Below are 12,440 nucleotides of genomic sequence, written 5' to 3'. Positions count from 1 at the left end.
TTTCAATGGAAGAAATGAGATTTGGAAATAAAATGGGAGAATTAACACAGCATGGGAGATGGGAAGAAAGGCTCTTGTGTAAAGGTAACAATGTCAAATAACAGTAACATTCCTTTGATAAATATGTAGGCAAACAGAATCTATCCTCAGTCAACTCTCAGTAAAGTATTTACAGACATTTTATGACCATCCTCCTGTATGATTTTATTTCAAAAGGGCCAGGGGTGAACGTTCCATCAGTGTATGGCCTGGATGTGACCGTTGTCAGTCAGTGGGAGGAGATGGTGTTGCAACCTGCACTCCAGATCGTTGAGAGCTTCTTAAAGGTATGGACACTGTGCTAGTGTTTAATGAGGGAGATGTGAAGTGTATATCACCGTGATATAGACACGGACAAGCCGTAAAGGAGGAAGGCAGCAGAAAAGAAATTATAGACCAGTTAGCCTGACCTAGTGGTTGGGAAGATGTTAGGGTCAGTTGCTAAGGATGAGGTGATGGAGTACTTTGTGACACAGGACAAGATAGTACAAAGTCAGCATGGTTTCCAACAGGGAAGTTCCTGCCTGACGAACCTGTTGGAATTCTTTGAAGAGATTACAAGTAGGATAGATAAAGGTGATGCAGTGTATATTGTATATTTGGACTTTCAGAAGGCCTTTGACAAGGTGCCACACATAAAGTTGCTTACCAGGTTAAGAGCCCATGGTATTACAGGAAAGTGACTTAACATGGTCAGAGCATTGGCTGATTGGTAGGAGGCAGCAAGTTGGAATAAAAGGATCCTTTTCTGGTTGGCTGCCAGTGACTAGTGGTGTTCTGCAGGAGTCGGTGTTGGGACCATTTCTTTGAGATGATGGAATAGATGGCTTTGTTGCCGAGTTTGCAGATGATATGAAGATTGGTGGAGGGGGCATGTGGTGTCGAGGAAACAGGTAGGATAGAGAAGAACTAATACAGATTGTCTTGTCTTCCTTTCTCTTCATCACTTACACCTCGGACTTCAACTACTGCACAGAGTCTTGCCATCTTGAGAAGTTTTCTGATGACTCTGCCATAGTTGGAGGCATCAGCTAGGGAGATGAGGCTGAGTACAGGGCTATGGTTAGGAAACTTTGTCACATGCTGTGAGCAGAATTATCTGCAGCTTAATGTGAAAAGGACTAAGGAGCTGGTGGTGGACCTGAGGAGGGCTCAGGCACTGGTGACCCCTGTTTCCATCCAGGGGGTCAGTGTGGACATGGTGGAGGATTACAAATACCTGGGGTTACGAATTGACAATAAACTGGACTGGTCAAAGAACACTGAGGCTGTCTACAAGAAGGGTCAGAGCCGTCTCTATTTCCTGAGGAGACTGAGGTCCTTTAACATCTGTCGGACGATGCTGAGGATGTTCTACGAGTCTGTGGTGGCCAGTACGATCATGTTTGCTGTTGTGTGCTGGGGCAGCAGGCTGAGGGTAGCAGACACCAACAGAATCAACAAACTCATTCGTAAGGCCAGTGATGTTGTGGGGATGGAACTGGACTCTCTCACGGTGGTGTCTGAAAAGAGGATGCTGTCCAAGTTGCATGCCATCTTGGACAATGTCTCCCATCCACTACATAATGTACTGGTTGGGCACAGGAGTACATTCAGCCAGAGACTCATTCCACCGAGATGCAACACTGAGCATCATAGGAAGTCATTCCTGCCTGTGGCCATCAAACTTTACAACTCCTCCCTTGGAAGGTCAGACACCCTGAGCCAATAGGCTGGTCCTGGACTTATTTCCTGGCATAATTTACATATTATTATTCAATTATTTATGGTTTTTATATTGCTATATCCATACTCTATTCTTAGTTGGTGCAACTGTAACGAAACCCAATTTCCCTCGGGATCAATAAAGTGTGACTATGACTAGATGAGAAGAATGGGCAAGAAGGTGGCAAATGAAATATAATGTAGAAAATGCATGGTCATGCACTTTGGTAGTAGAAATAAATGTGCGGACTATTTTCTAAACGGGGAGAAAATCCTGGAATCTGAGATGCAGAGGGACTTGGGACTCCTTGTGCAGAACACCCTGAAGGTTAACTTGCAGGTTGAGTTGGTGGTGAAGGAGACAAATCACATGTTAGCATTCATTTCTAGAGGTCCAGAATACAAGAGCAAGGATGTGATGCTGAGGCTTTATAAGGCATTGATGAAGCCTCACCTGAAGTATTTTGAACAGTTTTGGGTCCCTCATCTTAGAAAAGATGTGCTGGCATTGGAGAGGGTCCAGAGGAGGTTTGCAAGGCCTAGACAGAGTAGATGTGGAAAGGATATACCCCCATGATGGAAGAGTTTAGGACAAGAGGGCACAGCCTCAGGATAGAGGGGCACCCTTTCAAAACAGAGATGTGGAGAAGTTTCCTTAGCCAAAGGGTAGTGATTTTGTGGAATGTGTTGCCACATGCAGCTGTGGAGGCCAGGTGGTTGGGTGTATTCAAGGCAGAGATTGATAAGTTCTTGACTGGACATGACATCAAAGGTTACGGGGAGAAGGCTGGGAACTGGGGTTGAGAAGGAGATGTAAAAAAGGATCAACCATAATGGAATGGCAGAGCAGACTCGATGAGCCAGATGGCCTAATTCTGCTCCTGTGTCTTATCGTCTTGTGGTAAAGACTGTAGCCTTCAGCAGCAAAATGCATTGCGATGGAAAGGCAAAATTCAGCACCTGATTAGAAAGAAACAAGGAGGGAACCAGGCTTCACTCAGAGACCACATTTGCATTGAATTTTGGCAACTTGTGACAAGTGTTCTGCAGTTAGTGGCACGACAAGCAGAGCCGCTGCTTCAGGTCCAGCGTCCCAGGTGTAATCCTGACCTTGGGTGTTGTCTGCCAGGAGTTTGTACACTTCTCCTGTGAATGCATGGGTTTCCCATTGTGTCCCAAAAACACAGGGGTAAGTTAGCTGGATTCTGTTAATCATCTGTAGTGTGGGTGGGTGATAGGAGATTTGACAGGAGCTAGTGGGCAAACGAGAGAACAGGTGGAAAAGAAATATTTAATTTTAATTATTTTTTATTTGGAGGGGGAAGAATATTGATATGATTGTTCTGAGACCTGGTAAAAACCCAATGGCTGTATGTGATAGATGTGAGACTTTATTTAAAGCAAAATTGCCCTGAAGGTATTGGGTCAGTCTCTATTCAAGCCATCAACGATGGTGCTGAAGAAAAACTGAACAAAGTGTTTCCATTTATTTCGATAGAAATAGCGACTATTTTTTTGTAAGAATATGTAATCCTTGGTATTGTCAGTAGAATAATATACAAAAGTAAGGTTTCATTAAACCTTTATCAAATGCTGGTCAAGATTTAGCTGGAATATGCTCTTCATTCAAATGACACACTTTGCCAGACTCTGATAGTGTCAAAGTGATAGACTTAGTTACTTGCGTAGATTAGAGAAGCTAGGGTTGTTTTTTTCTAATATGGAACAGGCCATTGAGCCCATGATGTGCCAATCAATGCCAGTTTATGCCAACCATCCTCCTGTTTATCATCCACATCTCTCTAATTCTTTCATTCATGTGTCTATTTAAAGTCTTACTCAACCAGACAGCTTGCTTTCACTGCTACTCCTGATAGCCTATTCCAGGTACCTACCACTCTCTTTGTTTAAAATTAAATGCCCCTCTCATCCCCTTAAATCTACCCCACCCCCTCAAACCTTAAAGGCATGTCCTCTGGTGTTTGACATTTCCATCCTGGAGAGAAGATTCTGACTGTCGACCCTATCTATGTGTCTCTGAATTATAAAAACCTCTTGTCAAGTCTCACCTATTCCTCCGATGCTTAGAGAAAACAACCCAAGTTTGTCCAACCTTTCCTTGTAGTTTATACACTCTAATCCAGTCAGCATCCTGGTAAACCTCTTCTGCACCCTCTCCAATCCTTCCACAATGGATCAACCAGAACTGCACGCAGTATTCCAAGTGCGGTCTCACGGAAGTTTTGTACAGCTGCAGAAATACTTCCTCACTCTTATACTCAATGTCCCTCCCAATGAAGGCAAGTGTACCATGTGCTGCTTTACCACCTTAGCCACCTTCAGTGAACTATGGCCCTGAACCCCAAGGTACCGCTGTATCTCATTGCTATTAAAGAGTCTACCATTATAGAAAAAGAGAAATTATACTTTCTCCTTTCATGTGACCTCCCAAAGAGCAACATCTCACACTGCCCAGTTTGTATATGTCACCTTGAGATCCATTTTCTTGTAGGCATTTACAGGAAAATAAAGATATACAATAGAATCAGTAAAAAACTATAAATAGCAAACACTGATAAACAACCTATGTGCAAAATAAAACAGTAAAGAAATAATACTGAGGACGCGAGTGTAGAATCCTTGAAAGTGATTCTCCAGGTTGTGGAGTCAGTTCAGTGTTGAGGTGAGTGAATTTATCCAGACTGGTTCAGGGTGTTTGTTACAGATCGTTGGTCTCTGTAACAGCAACGACATTGTCATTCCATGTACAGATCCAGGCTCCAAGTTCACACTCCTTACTCATAGTTCTTCTAACATTGATATAAATGCTTTCCAGCTCAGCAATCCAGTCTTCTCTTTGCCCTTCCTTTCCGTCTTGTTTATCACACCATCTTTCTTGCTGTCAATCCTACCACCTGTTGCCCTGCTGTTTTGGTTCCCGTCTCCCTGCTGGTATTAATTAAACCCTCCCATGTACCACCAGCAAATCTCCCGGCGAGGATATTGGTTCCCATCCAGTTCAGATGGAAACATTCTTGTTTGTACAGGTCTTGTCTGCCCTGGAAGAGAGCCCAATGATCCATAAATCTGAAGCACTCCCTTCTGCACCAGCTCCTTCGCCACATATTGAACTGTTGCTCACTCACTTGCACGTGGCATGGGTAGTAATCATGAGATTGCAACCCTGGAAGTCCTACTTTTGAAATATTTTACCCAAGTCTCTAAAATGCCTGCCTGTCATTGGCACCAATATGGACCATGACCTCTGGCTGCACCTCCTCCCCTCTCCAAATGTCCTGTACCCACTGCGACATTCTTGACCTGGAATCGAGGAGGCAATGCACCAGCCTAGAGTCTCGATTGCAGCCACAGAAACAGCTATCAGCACCCCTTCCTATTGAATCCCCTGACAGTCTGCCCTTCCCTCCTCTGCCTCAGAGCCAGGAGTGGTGCTGCTAACCGGGTGACTGCTGCTGCTGTCATCTGTAAGGTCATTCTCCCCTCCCCCCACCAAACAATAACCAAGAGGTATGTATACTTGTCAGTGAGGGGAATAGCAACGGGGGATCTTGCACTGTCTGCGTAGTCTCCTTACTTCTCCTGGTGATCACTCTATCTGTAGCCTGTCCCTCATTAAACCTCTCATTTATGATCCCCTCCACCTTCCTGATTATCCTGAGTACATCCATCTACCCCTCCAGCTCCTTGACCTGATCTGTCACAAGCTGCGGTTGGGTGCACTTCCCATAGATGTAGTTACTCGAGAGACCATGAGATTCTCTGACTTCCCACATTTTGCAGGAGGAGCATTCCACTGCCCTGACTGCCATTCTCTTTATGCTAAATCAAAGACCCCAAGTCAGCACAAAAATTAAGACCTTAGTGGTTCTTACTTGTTACTCACCTGTCCCTTCTTGATGAAGCCTCTTGAGTCAAAGCCTCAGCTTCCAATTTTTACATTGGCCACTGTCAAAATGACCACTCCAAAATGGCCACTCCACTTTACCTTGCCTGTTATTGGCAGATCGCCATACACAGTGAATATGATTTTTAAAAACTTTTTTTAAAAGCTGCAGGCTCTTCCCCTCTGCTGTAAGATTTTTTAGGCAGTGAAGTTTCAAGATATTTATCAGGTGACCAAAATCAAAGTAATCAAATATTCAAATTTAGATTTATTATCAAAGAATGTATAAACTGTACAGTAGAGTACAGAAGAGGTTTTGTCTAATGGCAGAGCAGTTGGTAACTAGAAGTAGCATTCATGGTAATTCATAAAATCTGGGGTGACAAGGTAATTTTTTTTACAGTGCAACTTGGAATGAAAATCAATAGGAGCTGGGAATCTAAACTAAAAAGAGAAAATACTGGGAATACCGAGTAGGCCAGGCAGGAAATAGAAGGGGAAATTGTCAAAGCTTCAGTTTGAAACCCTTCGTAAGAGCTGAAAAGGAAACATAAGAAGCTTTGGTGGGAGGGAGCAAGGGATGAGAATGTCTTCGATAGGTTAAAAATGGGTAAAGGTTACCTGGTCTCTGTGTGAGTGGGAGCAGATAGAGAGCAAGAATATAGACAAAAGAATGAAGGAGTTAAAAAATGTAGAGCAGGAGGACATGCCCAGCAATTCAGGGTAGGCATGAGCTCCATTGCCAGAGAGAAAACAAAAGGAAGAAAAAGTAAGCTGAGCCCATGTCAATGACAGATGTCTGATACAGACAGAAACCAACTTTCCCAAAGGCATAGAATTCAGTTTTGAGTCCAGGAGGCTGCAGTATGCTAAGGTGGAAGATGCAGTGTTGTGCCTCAGGCTTGAGTTTGGTCTCACTGTCACAGTGTAAGAGAGCACAGATAAACGGTGAGAGTGGGTTGGGAATTAAAGTGACAGGCAACAGTAGCAGCAAGGGTTCAGAGGAGGTTCACGAGAATGATTTCAGGAATGAAAGGGTTATCGTATGAGGAGCATTTGATGGTTCTGGGCCTGTACTCACAGGAGATTAGAAGAATAAGGTGGTATGTCATTGAAACCTATTGAATGTTGAAAGGCCTGGGTAGAGTGAATGTGAGAAGGATGTTTCCAATAGTGGGCAAGTCTAGAACCAGAGAGCACAGCCTCAGAATAGAGGGTCATCTATTCAGAACAGAGATCAGGAGGAGTTACTTTAGCCAGAAGGTGGTGAGTCTGTGGAACTTGTTCCTAAAGTTGGCTGTGTAGGGCAGGACATTGGGTGTATTAAAGGCAGTTTGATAGGTTCTCGATTAGTCAGGGTGTGAAAGGTTAAGGGGAGAAAGAAGGGGAATGGGGTTGAGAGGGAGATGAATCAGCCATGTTGAAATGGTAGAGCAGACTCGATGGGCCAAATGGCCCTATTCTGCTCCGATATCTTATGGTTTTATGGTCAGCTTTGCAGGCAGAACATAAGTGTTATCCAAGGTGATCACCCAATCTACATTTGGTACATTCACTTGCATTTCTTCCAATCTAATGGGCTACTTTGGTGTTCACAGTGTTGTCTCCTCAGCAGTGGAGAAACCAAAGGCAGAGTAGTGAGCACCTTGGAACAGCGCAAATAGGAAATTTGCTCCCACAACGAGTGGTAGATGTGAAGAATATAAACATTTCTAAGGGAATGAACATGAGAACAAAGGAACGGGTGTCAGAGTACCACAGCACAGAAATGGGCTATTAGTAAATATAGTAAATAGTGATATGACTTGATGAGGTGTAACAGCAGGAAATACTATAAAGAACAGTTGGCTCTGTGGCCTGGCTGGTAGTTCTTTATCATCAAAATCCCTGCTTTCTTTCTAGTCCTGTGCTTGTCCTTGCCTCACATTTCCCATTATTTCTATGAGCTTGGCTGCATAAGTCATTCTCTTTCTTACTAATCATTTCTGGCTGCATTGCTTAAAGTTAAACGTTGGCTGCTGTTACTTGTTGTTCCTGAGCATACGGACACAGTGCTGTAAATTTACATTGAACTCTTCAGTAATTTGATACAACACTGCTTTCTAAGACTGATACAAATGATCCGGTGGTGCTCTTCAGATAAAACAGTGTGCACCGATGTCCTGCTCAAACAATCTTACATCCAGAATCATTAATCTGGTCTTTTATGCTTCTGCAGTTTGTCACTCTGCTGGCTTTTCTGCCTTGTTATGCTAGTGGTGTAGTGAAATTAGGACACCCTAAAATGCTGATCGTAAATTCCTTAAATGAGGAATTGCTAAATCCTCAGTAAAAATGGTGGCAGAGAAGTCAAGCATGCTTTGCTCCAGAGGACTCTTCAAAATGTATTGATATCTCCAGTGACTGAAAGCCAATTATTTAATTTGGTGTGCTGATCCCAATCTCCTCTTTGTTACTGGTCATCTAATTTGTGTTGGCACAATGAATGGTGTTTGACAGCTGCTCTCCGTAACCACAGGGAGAGAAACCTGTAGCACTGCCGTTAACCATGGCTCAGGACCAGAATGATGGGAAGAGGAATCGTCGAGTCTGTGAATTGTGTGACAAAATCATCCTTGGTGATCAGGAATGGAAGGGTAAGAAGAATTACCTGACATGCATGATGAAACTCAGTGAAGGAAGGTTGGGGAACCAAGGATGAGGAACTAGCTGGGTAACAGATTGTTCAATGAACTCTGAATGTTTACTTGCAGCTCACCTGAAATCCAAGAATCATCAGTACCACTTGAAGAGGAAGAGGAGGGCGGAGGCGCAATTAAACACACACACTTCCTCTGATTCTGTAAACACTGCACAAGAAGTGTAGAGGTTGTTTCCAATCTGCAGTTGAAGGGCAGGAACTTGGCCAGGGTGTGAATCAATCGGTATGAATGGTCTGGAGCAGTATCCAGCCGGAAGCTCTTACCTACTAGAGACTGAATGCAGAATGACTCCGGTATCAAAGGACGTACTGTGCGGCCATTCCTCCGTCTGTACTTGTAATCAACACCAAATTTGGTGTTGATATTCTGGGTTGTAATTCCTGAAGCTTCTTGGTGGATCAAATTTTGGGTAAATATTGCATAATTTTCTTTTGAAAGTTGGAGATAATTGATATTGGCTTGATAAAGGTGGCTGGATGTATTCCTGGAGATTTTCTAACATCTCCCATCTCCAGCCTTGCCAGTCACTCAAGAAACATTTTCTCACCAGCTCTACTACTAACTTGCAACAGTGTTGAAGAAAAGTTAAAAGATGCCTTTTATTCAGGGAGTATAGCAGATCTAGAAGGTTAATCATTCATTTTGAAGAGTGACTAACCATGACTTGAAACTAATCAGTAGTAACTGATCAAGTATGATAGAAGGAACAGATATTTGGAGTTGTGGCATGTTCAGGACTTCCTTGCACATGCCTTTACCGATGAGCTATGTGAATAATGGCCAGTCGTTAATGTGGAAAATGATGCACATTGACTAAAGCTGATCTCTTGCAGGGGGATGGTATGTGTTATCATTTTGTGTCTAATCTGAAAAGAAAATGAACAAAACAAGGACTGATAACAGAAATAGTAAATTACTCTGAGCAATGCATTGTCTATTGGGTTCAAGTGGAGAGTGATAGCTGTAACGGAATAAACTGTCAGATCGCACGAACGTCAGCTGAATGCTATAAATGGGACTAAGCGTACATTCCCAAGTTGAGGCAATTATTTCTATTGAATATTTTTGTTTTAATGCTCCATTCCTGTTCTGCATGTGCTGAACTTTTAATATCTTGTTTTTTAAAAATCCCACTAAGTTTAAGAAATTCCCAGTAATGGAGAGAGGCCTGTCAGGTACACCCAAACAGCTCCAGAATCACAATATAAATCTTAAATTGTCTTCATCTTAATTAGTGTATCCTTGGAACTCAAGTCACATTTCATTCTGTAAATCTGTACTATACTTCCTCCAAAGTCATTGCATCTTTCCTTGGATGTGGTGATTACTATATTCATGGTACTCATTGTGTTGTCTTACCAAGGCTGTAATAACTTGTCTATAAACTCTAACCATTTGAATTGTAGTTCTGTTTTCTAAACTTGTTCTAAATTTTATATACATTTACATAAAATGGATTTCTTTATTTCAACTTGTTGGGTTTTATATTTTGAGAGCAGTCTGCCCCAACCGTTGTAAATCCGGTCTCACATTTGGCTGTATTTTCCCCCTTTTTTTCAATCATGCTAATATCTTGAGATATATACTTGTACAGTGCTTTGTAATCCAGCTCTATTTGTGGCATTGGTCAATTTATTTTCAACATTTTTTCCAATGCTGCAGTGTAGACTAGTGGTCGCCAACCTGTCGATCGCGATCAACCGGTCGATCTTTGAGACTTTCCCAGTAGATCCTGAAAAAAATCAAAAATAAATACACAAATAGTGTTGTAATGTGAGCATTAGAAAAATAAGTAATACTAATTAGGATAATGGTAATGTAGCAATACTTTTGCTACTGAAAGCTGTTTGCAAAGAGAGATTGTTTCTGGGTTGTGGGGATTTAGTTCCGTGCCCAGTGTGTATGTGTGTAGCTCCCCACCATGCGCTGCGTTTTCAGCATAGCTTGTGCTGCATCAAAGTGACCAAATAGATTAGATAAGAGTACAGACTGTCGCAAACATCAATATACGGCACTCGCTCGTGATATCCTGATAGCATGGCGGAGGCTCCACGAAAGAAGGCGAAAACGTACAAATTCCATCCAGAGTGGGTAGAGGAATTTCTATTTACCTTGATGAAAGACAAGTGTGTATGTATGTTGTGCCACCAAACACAAGCACTGACTAAAAGAGAGAATCTGGAGTGGCACCAACCACCAGAAATTTAAAGACACTTACCCCGCCAAAGAGCGCAATTCGTGCCAGGAAAGTTGAGGAGCTAAAATCTGGGTTGAAGGCCCAGCAATCGTTTTTCACAAAACATGCTGCTCAAAATAAGACTGCTATTGAAGCATCATTACGTGTAAGTTACCTTTTGGCTAAACACAAGAAGCCTTTTACAGATGGCAATTTATTCAAGGAAGCAATGGCCATTATTGCAGAGACTGTTTTTAATAACTTTAAAAACAAAAACGGCATCACAACCGCAATACATAATATACCGCTTGGCCCTGCAACAGTGACAAGGAGGGTAGAGTCACTGTCAGAGTTCGTGGATCGACTTGTCACTCTGTGAATAGTTTTCACTACAGTTCGATGAATCCATGGATGTAATGCAAAAAGCTCAGCTTGTTGCATTTGTCAGAATGGCTTTCCAGGATTTTACAACAAAGGAGGACTTCCTCACTCTTTTGCAATTAAAGGAGAGAATGAGAGGTGAGGATATTTACAATGAGTTTTAAAAATATGTCCGTGAAAATGACATCCCCATTCATAAACTGGTGGCAAGTATTACTGATGGGGCCCCAGCACTGCGCCTTGTGCGCGTTGGCTTTATAGCACTAAAAGTCAGTACCTACTTCGGGTCAACTTATCAATGTGAAATTGCTTTTTCACAGATGAAAATTATTAAATCTAAGTACAGGAGCTGTCTTACTGACAGATACCTCACAGACTGTCTCAAACTGGCTGGCTGTAGTTATGAGCCAAATTTCAGGGAACTAGCAGAAAGTACTCAGCCCCAGTCATCACACTAAGTGTAACAGTCAATTTTTATTCATTTATTTTTCATGTTGAAATAAAATTAAATAATGAAACTTGGAATTAAATGTGTGAAATATTGTAATATTCTTAATGAAAGACAGCTATGGCCTGTTTGATATGCTAGTTACAGTGTTTTCTTGTTTGAATTAATTTGAAAGTTTGACAAAAGTATTTTGTGTAATTCAAATACAATTAGCCCAAATAAAAGGCCTCAAATTGGAAGTACAATCTGAGCTGTTTTTTCTCTAAACGATTTAGTAGGTAGATCTTGCCTTTCACTAAGGTCGAGGTAGGGGATCTTGGGCTTAAAAAGGTTGGTGACCACTAATGTGGACCAATACTTCAGCGGTGTAGAGTACAGCAGTCCATCCAGTACTGGGGTAATCCTCAATACCACAATGTAGTCCATCTAGTAATTTGTTGATTTTCCCAGTAATAAGAAAAATTAAGAAAACAAGTCCACAAAGTGAACCAAACAAAAAACAAGAATTAAAAACTCTTCTCCTGTTATGCTGCAGATTGGAGTCAGTGCAGGTCAAATAAATTAGACAGGATGCACTCAGACCCAAAGACCCTGGACAGACTGACTTCCAGCAGGAAGTTTCCCCATTGGAAGTTAGAATGATTAATATTTATTTTCCAGTTAATCTGACTGAATTCTAAATGTCATAATGAGTACATGAACATTTTTTATATGGTATAGAGAGGAGCTACAGGGAGATGGTAAAGCTGAGTTGAAGTCCGCAGGTAGTTGTCAGGTTACTGTCAGGTGAGGAAAGGGAATAGACAGTGCAGAGTGCCCCTGTGGACATTCCCTGAATAATAATTACACCGCTTTGGATACTGTTGGGGGACGTACGATCTACCAGGGGAGCTGCAGCAGCCAGGGCTTCTGAAGCGCAAAGGTTCAAATTCAAAGCGGGAGGAGAAGATGGCAGCGTGACGCAGCTCGCAGCGGCCACTCCGGTGAATGATATCTTAACTGTCAAGTAGGGGACTGTGCACAATCCTGATTTGATGGAGACGGACGTGAGAGCACGGAGGAACATCTGTGAAACTTCTGAAATGC

The 12,440-nt window shown here is 42.3% G+C and overlaps 1 protein-coding gene across 1 annotated transcript in view; it reads left to right on the top strand.

Annotated features, from left to right (window-relative positions):
• The window catches only part of trit1 (tRNA isopentenyltransferase 1), a 48,433-nt gene extending 36,823 nt beyond the window's left edge, over positions 1-11,610 (top strand). The window contains exons 9-11 of the mRNA XM_063033633.1: positions 217-326; positions 8,166-8,283; positions 8,401-11,610. Coding sequence (XP_062889703.1) covers positions 217-326; positions 8,166-8,283; positions 8,401-8,513 — 341 coding nt within the window. The 3' untranslated portion in view covers positions 8,514-11,610. The remainder of the gene's footprint in view (positions 1-216; positions 327-8,165; positions 8,284-8,400) is intronic.
• Positions 11,611-12,440: the final 830 nt, after the last annotated feature.

The sequence above is a fragment of the Mobula hypostoma genome, chromosome 26, assembly GCF_963921235.1.
Source record: "Mobula hypostoma chromosome 26, sMobHyp1.1, whole genome shotgun sequence".
NCBI lineage: Eukaryota > Metazoa > Chordata > Chondrichthyes > Myliobatiformes > Myliobatidae > Mobula > Mobula hypostoma.
This window is presented reverse-complemented; position numbering and strand designations above follow the sequence as displayed.